This window comes from Pomacea canaliculata, linkage group LG10 (genome assembly GCF_003073045.1).
Source record: "Pomacea canaliculata isolate SZHN2017 linkage group LG10, ASM307304v1, whole genome shotgun sequence".
In the NCBI taxonomy this organism is placed as follows: Eukaryota; Metazoa; Mollusca; class Gastropoda; order Architaenioglossa; family Ampullariidae; genus Pomacea; species Pomacea canaliculata.
This window is the reverse complement of record NC_037599.1, coordinates 3,320,344-3,336,313: the sequence shown is the minus strand read 5'-3', so window position 1 is coordinate 3,336,313 and position 15,970 is coordinate 3,320,344. Positions and strand designations below refer to the sequence as shown.

Sequence of the window (15,970 nt, the reverse complement as noted above, 5' to 3'; positions counted from 1 at the left end):
GCTCGCTATCCTGAGAGAAATTTCACCCATACTTACCTGGCCTTAACTTTGATCTTCTAACAAATCACAAACCGCTGTACACAACATATGGTCTACTCTCAGCGGCGGTATTGCGACTCCAGGCATGAACATTTAGAGACATTCATATCCCAGCAAAAGGTCAAGCATATTCACTTTCCAGACTGCACTAAGCCACAGCCAAACCTTCCTCAGAATTCTCTGAAGAGGCAGAAGAAGATATCTGGTTTTTAGTGATACATGCCAGACCAAGTACCCTGACAATCCTGGAGATGGAAGACGGAGGGAAACAAGGAACAAATTCGTTAGGGCAATAAGTAGTTAAAATAGAAAAATTGGGAGAATCTAAATGCTGCCAAATCCTGAAATACCATGAAGATACTGAAAAACTTCCTCGTATATGGCATGGCTCCAAAGATACATACAGACGACGGTCTTCAGTTCAATTTCGATGTATTTTCAGAATATACAAGTAGCACTGGAACCAAATTTTAAAAACAAATGACCCGAGTGGAGAGACTAAATCAGTAACTGCTACAAAGGATGAGAATCGCTTACTTTTTACGAAAAAGCTCTTCAGCGTTGTGTCTGACGACAACACTGAAACGATAGTAGATGATTCGATGTTAGAGGAACTGTGGTGTCATGCTGGTTCATTATGGCGTTCATCATGGAACTATAACGGCGAGTTACATCAGCCAAATAAGCTATTGACATTGTGAACTGGAGCAATGTCAGGATTTAATAGTGCTAGAATATAGCTGTCATGTTAGCTGTCATGTCCGTCTACTAACACCATAATATATCGTATTGTTAGATTTAGACACATCTATGTAAGTTGGCGATGTAGGTAGAGGCTCAATCATTTCACTTTCATATAACATTCCAAACATATAAAGGCCGTGTGTTTGAGTACGCATTATATTTCACAGATATTGTTATACTATAAAAACAATAGATGGTATTCTAATTCATTTATTTTCAAAAGGGAACAGAACAAAAGATAACAGTTTTTTGCCTTTAACTTTCTCATCTTACAAAAAGGCTGATACATTCATATAAACGGAGAGGAAAAAAAAGATGGTTAATATAGTAGTCCTCAGTATTCCTGACAATTTTATAGTCAACTCTTCCCACTGGTCAAAACGTAAAACCTACACATCCCAAGCAAAACTGCTAAAATAGAGACTGGGGGTGAAGGGGACAGGCAATCACCAACAAAAACTAAGATACCTTTAGGTTGTGAAGGCCTAAACTGAAGGGAGAACTGGGAATGTTTGTTAATTAGACATGTGAAGTCACGATTTTAGCATCTTCCGCCACATGCTGCTGCTTGTAGGCGTATATCTCGAGAGCAGAAAAGGGATATTCCCCAAGAAATGAGAAGAAGAATCGGTCAATGGCGTTTACACAGACATATGGGGGTTGGGGAAACTGCACCTCACGAGTCCACTAAGAGTTTAGAAGAATCGTTGGCTGAGAAAACAGCTGGTCACGTGTTTGAGCTGCCTGCACCTTGTCGGGTCCGCCCACCCTTTAACTTGGGCTCTTGTGCTCTTTTTTTCCCATCCTGGATGACGGGTAGAACATTGCTCTTTCTTGCTGGCACCGAACCGTCCAGCAGCCACGCCATCACAAAGTCAACGGATAGCATCTCAGAGGGTGGCCTGGACAGTCTGCAAGGTGGCATGGTAACGTCAGCCCCGTCCGACCCCGCGTGCCGGGTACGTCTCTGGTCTCGTGCCGGACACGCCGGGTGCCTGTGAGGTTCTGCCTGATCGGATCGCATGCGATGATCCCATGTGAAGTGTTCACGAGGCGATGGGAGGATATCAGATCTGGGATCCCTGGGAGGCCTTCCTCCTGAGGCGTCGTCCGGGCGGCTGCGGAGGGTGCACTGTCGGACTTCAAGACCAGGCAGGAATCTCCCTGCATTCACATCGATGTCGTTGGCCTTCGCCACCATTTCGATCATGTCGAAGTCATCGTGGACAGCATCGGACCCCAACGACACCATGCTGTCGCTTGACTGCATGCGTCTGCAAAAGTGAGGAAAAAAAATTAACCTCCATCATTCGTGCAGGCGTTTGTGTTGATAGGATGTTAATGAGTGCGAGGTGTTCAAAGGCTGGGTGGCTGACAAATACAGTTGCATTACATCGCATTAGTAATCACTAGATAATTGGGAGGCGACCACACTTCGCATGCGCATTGAATCGGTCAACTTCGCATGCACATCCGGAACAATCGACTTGTGAGGTGGCAGACGACGGTACTATAGGTCACACTGGGAAAGCGCTTGAAAAATTAAGAGAATGATACTTCAGATACTTTCATTGCAAACAAACCGACGGTCTCTTGATAGAGAAACCAGATAAGTACGAGATATTCCCATGGAATACGAGAGTCGTCTAAGCATAGTCACCTATTTCTCGTCCCACAAATGGAGTGCGAGGCACAGATGCCGTTTGGAAGTCTGGTGCAGAGACATCACATCTCCGGCTTCTGAAGGGCGTCATCGTGATTTTTACGTCACTGGACGTTGACGTAAAAATCACGATGACGGTTACTGTCAAAGCAAGATGTCACGAAGACAAAATTGGCGCTAAAAGAAGCGACTGAATCATTTCCATGATGAGCTGCAAACATCCAGCAAAACTGGGCAGCAAGCAGAAGAAAATACGAGTGAAAACAATCGCACGACAGGCCAACTAGTATAAAGTACCCCCAAAAGGAGGGTTATCTGGTACACCGACTTTGGAAGAGGTTAGGAAATCAAGTCTAGGCAGCTTTTGTTTCTCTATGTATTTTATATCTTGGTATATTATAAGAATGTTTTTGGACAAAGTCTTTCACGACGCGGCAGGGCACCACTGTTTATGAGCTCACATTAAAGCTTCCCTTTATTTGAAGATGTCTTCTCTTTGCACAGATCTGTTTATTCCATTCATGCATGCCCTAGCGTATTTCAGGCCTGGAAACTGATGTGCGTGGTTTGGATGTGGAATGTCATAAACACTTTATATGTTTATTAACTCAGGGATTCAAACAGCTGCCATTGATGAAGAAGCATTAAGGAAAGGCATTTCCTATATAATGTATAATTTTCTAATTTCGCGATGCCTGAACTGTACAGCCGTTCGCACATTTGCCCCTGGCTCTGTCTTCTCCCGATTAGCGTGGCCTCAGTGGAGTTCAATGTGGACGTCAAAGACCCTGGACACCGCGGAAAATGAACTGACGACTGTGATAACCGAACTACCCTCGAGCCCAGCAGGGTTATTAACAGGAGTCCATAGTATCGACAATCATCGATCAACTCCTCCCCTCCCCAATGCTTCGATCACCTATTAACTGCCATCTAATCACTCGATACAGCGATCTCCCTACTTCGTGCCGCCCACATCGCGTTGGCCAATATTTACTCTGGGTTAATGACCCAGCTTTGGGCAAGATGTATCGATGAACCGATGGGCGCGACTGTTATAAAAAAAAAGGAATAAAAAATTAAAAAAGAAAAAAAAATTGCAGAATTCAGTAGGCTGTGATTTGGGTAGTGCAACGCTACAGATCGAGTTTCAAAAGTTTAAAAACAGACCACTGATTTTAAAAGAAGTTTTCTTTGCCAGAAGTTTGTTTTGTAGAACAGATGTTTGTACAGCCGTCAGTCTCATTCTCAAAGAAAGAATGATGTATGACAGAACAGCAGATAAATGTAATTTAGCTGAGATCATTAATTGACAAAAATAGTTTTGTAAATACCAGATAACATAATGGTCACACTATAAAGAGCAGGGATTTAGTGAGAAGGTTTCTATCATTTCTATGTTTAGATTCGATAGTTGATGGTCGAGCTGGTCTTATCAAATCACGAGCCTAAGGTATACAATGAACACATTTTACTCCCTCTATCCCCCCCCCTCTCAAACTCATCATTGAAATATTAGACTGTAATCTCTTACGTCTTGAAAATGTTTCATCCCACCATCAAACCATCATGAGAACTAACGCCAAAATTCCTTTATATACGGTCACTAAATTTTGTGATCTCAGGACTGCACGTACAACAACTTTTATAACTATTCACCAATACTTTAATTGCTATCTTACATGTTTCGTTGTCTTATTATTTTGTGTGTCATTTATAATAATAATAGTAATAATAATATACGCGTGGTTTATAGAGGACATAATCACGCTCACGAAGGAGGATGCTCTCGGTACTTAAGTAGGGGACATGGCCAGAATATGAAGGTAGGAGAAACAACTACGCAGACAAGCTATAAAAGACAAACATAGAAAACGCAAAAAGGAATCAGGGAATAAAATATAAGGATGGATAGTGTCATAAATATGCTGGCGGACTAGTCATTGACTGTAATCACAACTATTGACAGTTGTGTTGATGGGTGTAAAGAATAATGCTCATGGAACAGATGGTACAGAGCTTTTTCTTGTGTAACAAAATGTTAGGGCAAGGCCAGACAATTGAGTTGTTTATACGTCTAACCTCGTTCTGTGCCATTATCATTCTCTCTCTCTCTCGTTAAAGAATTGTCATTATTCTTCGTCCCCACCTCTCACCCCACTACTTCTTCCACCCTCTTACAAACCTTGTCTCGCGTCCCCGATATCTCTCTCTCTCATTGTATGCAAGACAGAAAGTTTGAAGGAGGGAGGAAGAGAATAAAAAGACTGTGTGTTTGAGACAGAAAGATCCAAAAGAGCGAGCAGCTGTAAAAGAGAGTGAAAGATGCATGAGTCTGTCGAAGAGGTCGTCTGCTTGGGTGTAGGCGTAGTGCATGGCGTGTTATCTATGCCTGGCGTGCGCTGGGTGAAAGCACTCAGATCACGAAAGGGGTGGTCTAGCGAGAAAAATTACCTCCTGTGCACGCAGGCACTTGCGTTTCGCTTCATTGCACGAGATATTCATGCGCATAAATCACACAAAAAAGACTTACATCCCCGATGCACCACCACCTTCTTCCCACGACATCCACCGAGCGTATTTCAGTCTCCTGGGATTACCATGAAGACCTGGCTGATTGCAGCCGGAAGGCGGCGACTCTTTCGTCTGACCTGTGGACGAGAGTTTCTTGACGTCCAAAGAAGATTGTGCTTTAGAGTATTTCTTCTGGCATGTCCACGGCTGCTTCTTGACTAGTGGTTGAGGCATAGGGTAGACACCTGCTGATCTTCGAATGTTTCTTGAAGGTAGAAACGAGATGTTGACGTTTCCTTCTCCACACAGCTCAGGGGGAATACGGATACAAAAATTGGTTGCTCTCGACCCTTGGCCCTTCACTTTCTGCATGTCTTCACTGCTTGGCCAAGCTCTTGGAAAAATGTCTTTCGTTTCTCGCCAGGCAGGGAGCTTTGCCCAACCTCCTAATTATTGACTGAGTGAACCAATTTCCTGCATCGTGAAAAAGCTTTCCATTGTTAGCAGCACCGACATATTCAGTGATACAGCTCGTGTAATTTCTCTCAGCAAAAATATCAAGCCAGACTCGGTCAAAATACTAAGGATGACGACATATGGAAGACTGGTGAAGGATGCTTAGTTTGTCCATTCGAAACCGATACATTTACGCAAATTACAATGAAGAAAAGTCTTGCAATTAGAGATTGCTTTTAAGTAGCGACTAGTTAAGTTCTTTCATTTTCTTAAGTTCCGAAAATCACCTTTTCAGTCTATGACTCAACTGGCAGTTTCTTTGTTAAGCCTTTTTTTTTTACAATAATAAAAATTGTTAAATACAATTTGTTGACCTGCGATAATCTTGAGATTATTCATGCCCACTGCTGACAGAGAAAAGAATGAAGATAAAGTTAAAAAATGGAAGGAATGACTCGTTCATTTTTAGTGAAATGATGGCCCCGATCACCAACTACATGAACTACATTAACTGCTTTCAGTTTTCTTAAAAGTGCAATAAAACGGCTTGAATTACGTGGAATATTATATTTAAACCCTGGTGCTCTTTACAATGAACAACTGTCTCACAATCACTTGCGAAGAGAAAAGGTTTCCTCGTCGTCAGTCAAGAGGCAGATCCGACATTTTTTGTTCTATTTTCAGTAGAGAAGTGATACACAGTTCTGATGGATGGGCAGAACTGCTCCCACCAGCAGCTATCCCGTATGAGAAAACAGCAGCACAATGGTTAATTTTTTAGCAGAAGCTCCTTCCGTGCACTGCATGTGTTTCTTTACATACAAGGGTTTGTGTACTGACCTCAGTCTAGGTCGAGCAAGTTGCACGTCTTACATGTATTAACAATACTATTTATAGCAGGAACGAATATGTGAGAATTACGTCACACGTATGCATGAGGTCAGCAGATTTTTTTTTACGTCAGAGAGCAAGAAGTAATAATAGCACATTTGTATGGCCAGTCTCAATGCGCTTAAAATATAAACACAGTCTAGTGGTCTAAAAACAAAGAGTTCATTGTGTTTTCAAGGTGGATGCCGTTATCATGGAGTGACTACGGCTGTTATACTACCAGCTGCAGCTATGATTTGTAGTTGTCAGTGGAAAAGTAGTGGTGGAGTAATCTAAAAGTAATGTTGTTCATTGTTGGCTCACTTATGACTGTCATGGCGGTCACATCAACACAGTGGCAGCGAAGAAAATAAAAGCAGGAGGCAGGATTGTAGACAGAGGTCTAAGAATCAAGTCCACACTTGTTGACTCACGTAGATCACAGTATAAATCAGCGGGAAGAATGTTGCGAGGAAAATAGAGCAGAAAGCGTTGAACACGCTCAGGGTCGTGAGGATTTAAATCGACAGACGAAAATGTAGGAGTCGAGAAGATGTAGAAGACAAAATGGTGCACAGCCTCAGGAAACAGACCAATACAGTTGAAGGTTGGTACAAGATTTTATAACTAATCATTTTTTTATTTTTATAGCAAATTTTTTTTTAGCTGATAGATCGTTTGTTATGTATTCAAAGAGAGAACGCGCATGATGAGGTTACACAGGTGAGGCCTTTCTGTTCAGTCTGCACGTGACTTCCGCTTGCAGTAAGGATTCTGTGGCACCTACCCTTGTGAACGAAGTTGAGGAATTCTTAATAATATGTACCAACTCGTCTTGAGACCTGTATTCAAGTTCTTGGCCTTAATCACGCTGCACGATTGTGTTACTCTGCAGAGATGATCCAAGGGTCTCCTGGCGGTCCTCTCTTTGATCGCCAATTATTGGAACCCAGGTGGTCCGTGCAAATAAACACATCATGCAAGTTGTCTCACATGTGCTCAGCTGTGTGCACGGTTCTTATCTGGGAGTTCCTGGACCTCGTAAACAGTGTCTTTCATGTTCAGTTATCTATTTGCAACCTTCGTTCTTTAAAGAGGATTGTTTTACATACGGCGTTGGCCGAGGTAAGATGGCGGAGATGGCAGCAGAGTAGTGATTACTGCAGGTCGGCCTTATGAAGAAAATCAGATTGCAGAGGTCTTGTTAGAACCACTGGTAATATCTCAGAAAGGAGAAAAGAAACATTCTATAGACAAACATAGATCTGCCAGATATGGATTATGATGGAGCCCTAACCGAGGAATCCTCTCCTTTCCTGCGGATCGGACAAAAGGTGTAGACTTAATTAGGCTTCAACCGCCGCACGCCTGCCACTTTCTCTTTCGCACACACACATTTCCACACTCTGGTCTATTTATAAGATGTATCTATTGTTAACAATTCCTTTCCTGTTGATCTTTGTAAAGAATAGCCTTGAACTCCAATGAGTGTGGTGCGCCAAAGGTCAGAGACAGGAGACAGGAGTCAAGTCGATGCCACCTGCCAGGAAGCATAGTTTATGCAGTACGTAACCAGTCGATCTTTAGAGAGGTCATAGAGAAATAAAAAGGTTTGGTGTTCTTAGTATCAAGTCAATATTGATGTTTTGACGAGGAATTACGGATATTTTTTAAAAGATCAATTGGTGGTGGCGACGATTTGCAGCCATTGTAGTTTATTTCCTCTTTCTTCTTGCATTGTGGCTACAGTGAAACACCTGCTTTATTTACAGTCACACCACACCTGGTCCTGTTCTGGCAACTTTAGCAATAAAGATTTTTTTAGGGTTTCATTACAGTATCAGTAGAACAATGATGCAAAATGTTCTTCCTCCCTAAACACTACTCCAACACACACACGCGAAGACGATACAGTAATATGAAGCACCCATCTCTCTCTCTCACACACACATACAGAGTACAGTGGAACCTCGGTTAGCGAACGCCTCGGATAGCGAATTTTTCGGTTAACGAACAAAAATTTCGCTAAAAATTTGTCTCGGATAGCGAACAAAATTTCGGATAACGAACAAAAATTTCGTTAAAAATTTGTCTCCGATAGCGAACAAAATTTCGGATAACGAACAGCCACGTGAACCACACGTGACCGACCAGCATGCAATCATTCGCGCTCGAGACAGTTACGATCAGTCGTTCCTTACCTGTGCGCATCCTTCTTATTTAGTGATTGTTGTGCTTTATTTTAATAAGATAATCCTCAATCATGGCTCCAAAAAAGATTAAGAGCAATTAATAGTAGTGAGGTAATGACAAGGAAGCGGCCAACAAATGAATTGAAAAAGGAAATGATTTCAAAGTATGAAGGTGGCATGCGTCTGTCGGATATGTGATGTCGTATTACCCAAGAGTTTTACAAAAAAAGGCAGAAGAAGCAGACACTGGACAAGTTTTTTTCTTCAACCTCAAAGCTACAGAAAAGGGAAGTCTCCCCGATTTTATAATGTCACGTGTGCTCATGGAGAGGGGATTCAAAGCAGTAATTCCACCCCTTCCTCCCCACACCTGTTTCCAACCACGCCGTCAAAACGGCAAGTTTTCTGTTTAAATGCTTTCGTTAATGTTTTATGTTTATTTAACTCCATTTATATTGCATTATAACTGTTCTCATTAAAAACAAATACCTATATATATATACAGCCTGTAACTTTCAAATAGCGAGTCAACAGGGGCTGGGAACCAATTAAATCTACTTCCTTTATTTCTTATGGAAAAAATTGTTTCGGATAACGAACATTTCGGTTAACGAACAGCTTTCCAGAACGGATTAAGTTCGTTAACCGAGGTTCCACTGTAATGCTTTTACAATCATACAAATAAATACAAGTCACAACAACGCTGCCTTTTTGTGTTCGTTTACGCGGGACAAAGGTTATTTGGCTTTAAAGTCAGACTCGCCACATTACGATCATTGCGCCTCGATGAGCCTCACATTCGCACAAACACTCGTGCTAAAAATAAATAAATGCTCGTTACCTGATACGACACTTTAGCCAAGTCGCATTTGGAGTTCTCTCTCAACTTGTGCCACCGCAGAGATTTTCTCCTTTTGATTTGCCCTTATTGCCTTTTTCAATTGCCTTGCCAGTCAAACCAAAGCCACTGACATTCTATCAGATGTTACCTCTGTTGCAGCACCGGTCAGTCGTGACGTCATTGTCCAGCAACAAATGGAACCGATCCGGATGAGAGATAGGGTAGGGTAAGACTTCAAGACGCAGCACATTACAGCACAGCCTAGCGGACTCTGTTGTGAGTGAACACACCTCACGAACACACCTCACTTTCCCCGTCTGACTGCCACACACGCCGAGGTGGTATGGCGTCGCCAGGTGAGCCTTAAAGGGAGCATTAGTCAAGAGTACCAGACACCCATGCACAATGTCACATTGTTCTCGCCGACCAAAGGAACAGAAAAAGGTACCTGGCCTCTCACATTCGCGTACGCGACATTCAGTGTCATGTGAATGGCACCTTTCATTCTCTTAAACCAACACATAAATCTGTCCCGACGCCCGCTCCGTTCGTTGTACAGACTTACAAGGCTGGAACTACGCTTCCTTCGTGGACTTCGTCTTTGTTTGAAAACAACAAAATAGCATCTGTTCTAGGGCCTTTGTGCTTTCAGGTTCTGTGTATAAAGTTGTCTTCCGAAAAGCGCGTGGTGTCTGAAACGTGGTTGTATTTGTCTTAAATACCCCCTTGCTTAAAAAAAACAACAACCCACAAACCCATCCTTTGATAACTCCGTTGGTTCTTTCCATCGGTGAGGCCATCGTGTTTTCATCAAACCGTCATTTGTTTGAAAGTATTGGCAGTTGCGTTTGTCACGTGGGTTCTCTAAGTGCAATTCGTCTTTTTTGATGTGACATTTCTATTTTCAACGTTCAGTCGATGCAAATCAGAAATATAATGAATACATAATCTTTTAACCTCCTGTGGGTTGTTTATCAACGGCACAGCGGATGTTGATCATTCCTGGGAACACTATAAATATATAGACCAAGCTGTTGCATTATGCACACCTATACATAACTCAACAGTTCAACTCTCTCGAACACACCCTACCGAAAGTTTAATACTACTATTTCTGTCGTGATAAAAGTATCGGATAATAGCATACGTAACACTAGCTGGGATATGAAAGACTCAAATGAACTTTTCCTCTGTTGATTGTAATTGAGATTGTCAGCTGTAGTTTGATTGTAAGGGCGATATGATTGTCTTCATTTTTTTTTTCCTTCTCCACAACACTTTATCTGTCTTCCTTGTCTCAGCTGTGCACCTGCCATCCTGCAGTGGAAAAGCATTTAAATCTGCTGTGTATAAAAAGTATGTGAAGGCACAAAGTACATATATGCACTCAGTATTAATAGTTTGGCACACATGCATGATTGCAGGCACGTGCGCGAGCTCACACACACGCCTGTTTTTTCAGTAATAAACACGTGCTTTTAATTTATTTCTCATTTACTTACTACTTTACTTAATCCTCTTTATACCTTGGTGATACATAAGGCATCCACTAGAGACCCTTTTTATCAGCAGCAAGTTGCATTGTTCCAGATTAGTTTCTTGTACATTAGTCCTGTCTCTGCTGCCCTACACCATGTTTCTTTTGGCTGACCACGTTTCCTCCTTCCACCAGCTGTTCAATGAAGAACTATTTTGGGAGTTGTGTTCATGTTGGAGCTTCCATATATTACCAACAGTGACTATAATGAATCTTTAAGAGAGAATTTTGGGTGTTACATTTATTTCTCAAATGTAGATTTTTTTTGTTGGTGTTTTTAATCTCATTTGAAAGTTATTATAGATAGAGTGTATGGGTAACATGTCATACACAAAGAAGCAGACATACCCAAGGTTTTTACATTTGTTTTCATTATCATTATTCATTTGCTTATATTTTCAGTCAAATAACCTGGTATTTATTTTTCTTACATATCTGGTTCTATCTCTCTACGTGCAGCTAGTGTATCTATAGGTATGTGGCTGGGAAATCTGGAAAAAAATGTGAAAATTCGTTTATGTTCTTAGGTTCTTGCGTTGCCTGCTCCAGTACAAGGCTGAATACATTTCTGCAGGAGCTGCAGGTAATATCATTTGGACTGGGATAACTGAAACCTCACAGCAGGAATGTGCAGCTACATCTAATGGGAAAAAACTTTTTTTTTTTTGGCTACATTTAGCCCATAACAGTTAATGATGTGATGTGCCATATATCATCAGTCAGTTCAGTTCAGTTCCAGCTTTTTCTGTCTAGCAATTCTTCAGCTTGGTGTATGGCCTGAACTTGTGCTAAAGGTGGATAAAACTAAGAGCCAAAACATTAAAACTAACTGCATAACTGTTACATGTCAGTGGACATTAACCAGCTGAAGACCCTCTTCAAAAAAAAGATACATTTAGAAAAGCAGCTTAAATTAAGGCATTCAAGCAAAATTTGAATGAAGATTCTGTGATATGCACAACAGTCTCAGTGCTGAGCTCTTTGAAGATGACTTGCCAAAGAAGCTTTGAAGTAAAAAGTGAATAGCTTTATTGGAAAAAAAAAAAGAAAATGAAATGGAGTGGCATCTAATGATTATCTGGCTCATCATCCATATCCAAAGCAAAAAGGAACCTGCTGCTGTGACTCTCTGCAAGACAGGCATCTTAAGATACCAAGGGAATACTCTATAGCAAACCTCGTAATAATGGAATGGACCACAAAATGAGCACATAATGGTGTTCACTTACTGAATTTATTGTGTAAAGTTATTCGCTCACAATAAAATTTTAAAACCAGCCTTTCTTTTGAAGGTAGAAGCCCCCAATGCTCTACATCAGACATGTCAGCCGTGTTACTTGCTAACATTTTACTTTGTGTTAGAATGTCACGGACTGCTGATTTCTGACACTGTTTACTTGATAAATTAATATTCAATCAAATTAACCTACGCTGAATAACAATATTAATTTTTGTCATCACCTTATTATTAAATTTATTGCAATTATGATCCCTAAAAACTGCTTTACTCACTTGGCACTTGCTTGAATTTGATTTGTACATTTGATTTAAAATGTCAGTAATGCTGAATTCTTTGATACAACTATCATCTTAAAACACAATTGTTTTCACAAATAACTCTACAATTGATTTTGCAAAATTTTATGATCAATTTTCTTCAAAAAATTTCCTGATAAAAGAAAATTTTATTTACTCACCTCTAAAATTTGACGATGGGTAAAGCAACCATTTCAAAATTGGAAATAAAAATATGTAGACCGTTCATCTTTGATTATAGTGCAAATAGACAGCAACTCCAAAATTGCTGCTCAGGGCATGGATGTCTCTGCATGCAAGATCTTTCCATGATTGAATCTGATATCCACTAGGAGTATTGTTAAGTGCTTCTGAGACACATACTGAATATATAAAAGATATATTGTGCATATCATTCTCTTTGCATTATTGATCTCAACCTCTCCCTTCTTCCTGCATTCAAAAGTCTTTGCCTAAATTGTCTCCCTCACTCATATGCATAAGTACGCATACTTCTTGTTTTCATCAGCCACAATCCCCGAGACATAATTTAAAAAAAAATCTATTATAATTTCATATATATTCAATTACCTGATAGCTAAAAAGAACTTAATAATTATCATTAAAAGTGCAAAGCACATTTCTCCATATGGATGTGAGCTCCATGTGATGCTCACAAAGAAATGTAAAGCAGTTGAAAGTTAACTATCCAGAAAAAGAACCTCATTAAATAGATGACATCATGGAAAACATGTACTGCATGTATGGATAACAATGAAGAACTAAGGAGTGAGCAAAATAGTATGATTATGCAAGATATTTATTAGATTGGCTTTGAGGCTGGATTTGAACTTGGACACATTTCAAAGAGAAAGGGACAGAGAATTCCAAACTAGGGTATAAGAAGGGGGAGGAATTTCTCCCATCTGATGCACGAAATAGATGAAGGCAAGAGAAGCAGACCATATAAACTGACTCGGGTGGTAAGGCATAGGTAGCTCAGACAGAAATGCTGGGGAAAGGTCATGAAGACAACCGTAGCCTAGTCAAACTCAAACTGGCAGCTAATGAAGGAAAGGCATAGCTTTCTAATGGCAGAAACTTACAGGGAGGATTGGATGTTACTGATCCAGCTCAAAAGCTTGTATATTAGAATCAAGTTCTAATCTCCCTCACTTATTCACTATTTCTTTCTCATTCACTTATTTGTCCACCTCTCCTCTTACACACATACATATGCACATTCACAGATATCGTGATAATAATAATAATGATGATGAGCATTTATAATGTGCAACATCACGACCAAAATAGATTGCACTTGCTGCGCAGACCAGTGATGATAAACGAACAGATAGTGGACAGTAAGATATGTACAGGCACAGAACATAAAGCAATGGATGAAAGTATGAAGGATACTGTAAACAGTTGGAGCCATACTTGATGGTTAACATGGCAAACAGTTTTACAAGAGTTAAAGATAGTACTTCAGGGATAGTATTTTGTGAACAGATGTGTTTTCAGAGAGCGTTTGAATGTAGCCTTGGAGTTCGAGTGGCAAATGTGATGTGGAAGAGAGTTCCAAAGCTTAGCAGCACAGAGGGAGATTGTCTGTTGTCTGTCTGAGACTGTCTTTGTGGGAGGGAGGACAGAATGAGACAAGTCTGATGAGAAGTGAAAGTTTCCGGCAGGAGAGTAGACAGACAAGATTTCAGTAGTGTGATGTGCTGACAGAAGTGAATTGGAGAAAAAAAAAGGACCATAGAACAAAACATTTTAAATTTAACCATTTAATAAAAATCCACCTGCAGCTTTTGAGGACTGTGCATTTTAATATCCAACAGTAATATGTTTACATGCGCCAAAAGTTGTGAAAAAACAATTACATGTACAGCATGATGAACTATTCTGAGACGAGTATTTCCAGCTTTCAATTGCAAAAAAATTTGTTAGAATTCCAAAGAAACTAAATAACAGGAAAAAGCCATCTAGCAAAATCACATGATTCTTGAGATCTCAATACCACCCATCAAAGTTTTATTAAAAACTGTTTCAGAGATTCCATGGCCTTCCCTCTATGAGATACAGAGTTTTTCATCTCCTTTGGCATCTCTGCAAAAGTCTCTTTCATTCCACTTGGTTGAAAGCATGGATCCCATCCAAAATCTGTTGACCCTCTTGGTGAAACTATTAACCCATCACAACGTCCAGAAAAGAGCTGCACTGGTGCACCCGGCTCTCCACTAGAATATCCAAATATACACAAGGCATAGGCTGACTTGTCCTCAAAACCATTCAGCATCTTGTGCAAGCCTGTAACACAAGACAAAAAGGTCTAATTGAAAGCAAGCCTACAAAACAACAACAGATTAAGATACACAACATTAAGACCAACAAATAACTAACATGTATAAACATGTCATCAAAACCTTTCATAAGAAAATACATACACTTACAAGCAAGCAAAACAATCAAAATGTTTTAAAAAAAGAAGATATGTATTATTAATCATGATGTACTAATTTGCAGCAACAACAAAAATTTACATTGTCTGACTTCATACCTGAAGGGCCTACTTTTTGCAGGAACCATTTGATGTATGGTCCTGGCATGCCACCAAGAGCATTGAAACAAAGACTTGTGTCTTCTACTATCACTGGTCCTTTGATATGTTCTGCTGCAAGAGCACATTTAGCTCTTACTATTTCTTCTGGTTCTCCTTGATATTCTGGCAGGTCAATGTCTTGAGCAATTAACTGAAAAGTTAAAAAAACCTTTTTCATTAATATTTAAAAAATATATTTAAAACAGAGACAGTGTCTAAATCTTTACTAAAGACACCTTTAAAAGGAAACACACTAAACCACAACAGAATATGCCATCTTTATCATTTGATTCTTCAATTACACTTACTTACCAATCCACTGAGTATTCTTAAACTTATTTTATTAATTTCAAGTCACTTGTATCTTTTATTTGCATACCTGACCCTTGAACTGTGACCCAAGTATCAAGATAAACTCCTCTAGTTTCTTCTTGTTGCCCGTGACCAGCGTGATAGGTCTTGCCATCTTGAAAATATTCTGGTCTGTTTCCTTTAATGCGAAATCGGAGAAGTTATATATATGATGTTGATGGGAACAATTATATAGTGTTCTGCACTTATAGGTGAGAAACTATCACATAAAATTGGTACTGCATTCACAACATCATGTTAAACGAAATACTTGCATTGCTATTTTGGCTATCGACATTAATACTACAAAGCATAAAGACATTTAGTTAAAATTATCTTCGTTCGGAAATATGAGATCATGGGATACAAATTCATGATGAGATTGCCCAATCTTTTTTATATAAAGATTTTAAGTCGACAGAGTAAAAATAGAAAAAAATAAGTAACAGCAACATAGAAAGGTAGTATGTATAATCGTGATAACTTAATTTCGATAGATACAAAGTTTATAAAAGCATTTATCACCGTGTAAATTGTAACTGTCTTAATTCGCGCGTTGCCGTGTTTGGTTCAAAGGCGTCCAACACAGCTTGTTGCCATGTGTTATTACATTGTTTCGTATTATATATGTAGACGGAATTAA

At 39.9% G+C, this 15,970-nt stretch overlaps 2 protein-coding genes and 1 long non-coding RNA gene across 4 annotated transcripts; 1 reads left to right on the top strand and 2 right to left on the bottom strand.

Moving 5' to 3' along the window:
- Window positions 1–925: 925 nt before the first annotated feature.
- Window positions 926–6,304, bottom strand: LOC112574046. 2 transcript variants are annotated; one of them, XM_025254844.1, is made up of 3 exons: window positions 6,026–6,304; window positions 4,980–5,434; window positions 926–2,057 (listed from the first exon to the last, which is right to left on the bottom strand). In XM_025254844.1, exons 2-3 carry the CDS (start codon window positions 5,330–5,332, stop codon window positions 1,511–1,513), a joined length of 900 nt encoding a protein of 299 aa, XP_025110629.1. In that variant the 5' UTR covers window positions 5,333–5,434; window positions 6,026–6,304; the 3' UTR covers window positions 926–1,510. The 2 variants fall into 2 exon arrangements, 1 of the variants encoding a protein (XP_025110629.1); XR_003101337.1 differs by lacking the exons at window positions 4,980–5,434; window positions 6,026–6,304 and adding an exon at window positions 2,444–2,568.
- Window positions 6,305–9,594: 3,290 nt separating this feature from the next.
- LOC112574045 lies at window positions 9,595–12,618 on the top strand. Its single transcript, XR_003101336.1, has 2 exons — window positions 9,595–9,675; window positions 11,384–12,618. It is a non-coding gene; the product is annotated as an uncharacterized LOC112574045 (long non-coding RNA).
- Window positions 12,619–14,149: 1,531 nt separating this feature from the next.
- Window positions 14,150–15,935, bottom strand: LOC112574044 (inosine triphosphate pyrophosphatase-like). Its single transcript, XM_025254843.1, has 4 exons — window positions 15,853–15,935; window positions 15,356–15,466; window positions 14,935–15,127; window positions 14,150–14,684 (listed from the first exon to the last, which is right to left on the bottom strand). The coding sequence occupies exons 2-4, from the start codon at window positions 15,440–15,442 to the stop codon at window positions 14,401–14,403; spliced, it is 564 nt and encodes a 187-aa protein (XP_025110628.1). The 5' UTR covers window positions 15,443–15,466; window positions 15,853–15,935; the 3' UTR covers window positions 14,150–14,400.
- Between the last annotated feature and the right edge of the window lie 35 nt (window positions 15,936–15,970).

Bases quoted from the DNA above. Each gene is read 5' to 3' on its own strand.
- LOC112574046 (XM_025254844.1), bottom strand. From the start codon at position 5,332: ATGCAGAAAGTGAAGGGCCAAGGGTCGAGAGCAACCAATTTTTGTATC. The intron at 2,058-4,979 runs GTAAGTCTTTTT...TCACTTTTGCAG, and splicing joins GGTGGTGGTGCATCGGGGAT to ACGCATGCAGTCAAGCGACA.
- LOC112574044 (XM_025254843.1), bottom strand. From the start codon at position 15,442: ATGGCAAGACCTATCACGCTGGTCACGGGCAACAAGAAGAAACTAGAG. The intron at 15,128-15,355 runs GTATGCAAATAA...TTAACTTTTCAG, and splicing joins GGTCACAGTTCAAGGGTCAG to TTAATTGCTCAAGACATTGA. The intron at 14,685-14,934 runs GTATGAAGTCAG...CTTGTGTTACAG, and splicing joins GCAAAAAGTAGGCCCTTCAG to GCTTGCACAAGATGCTGAAT.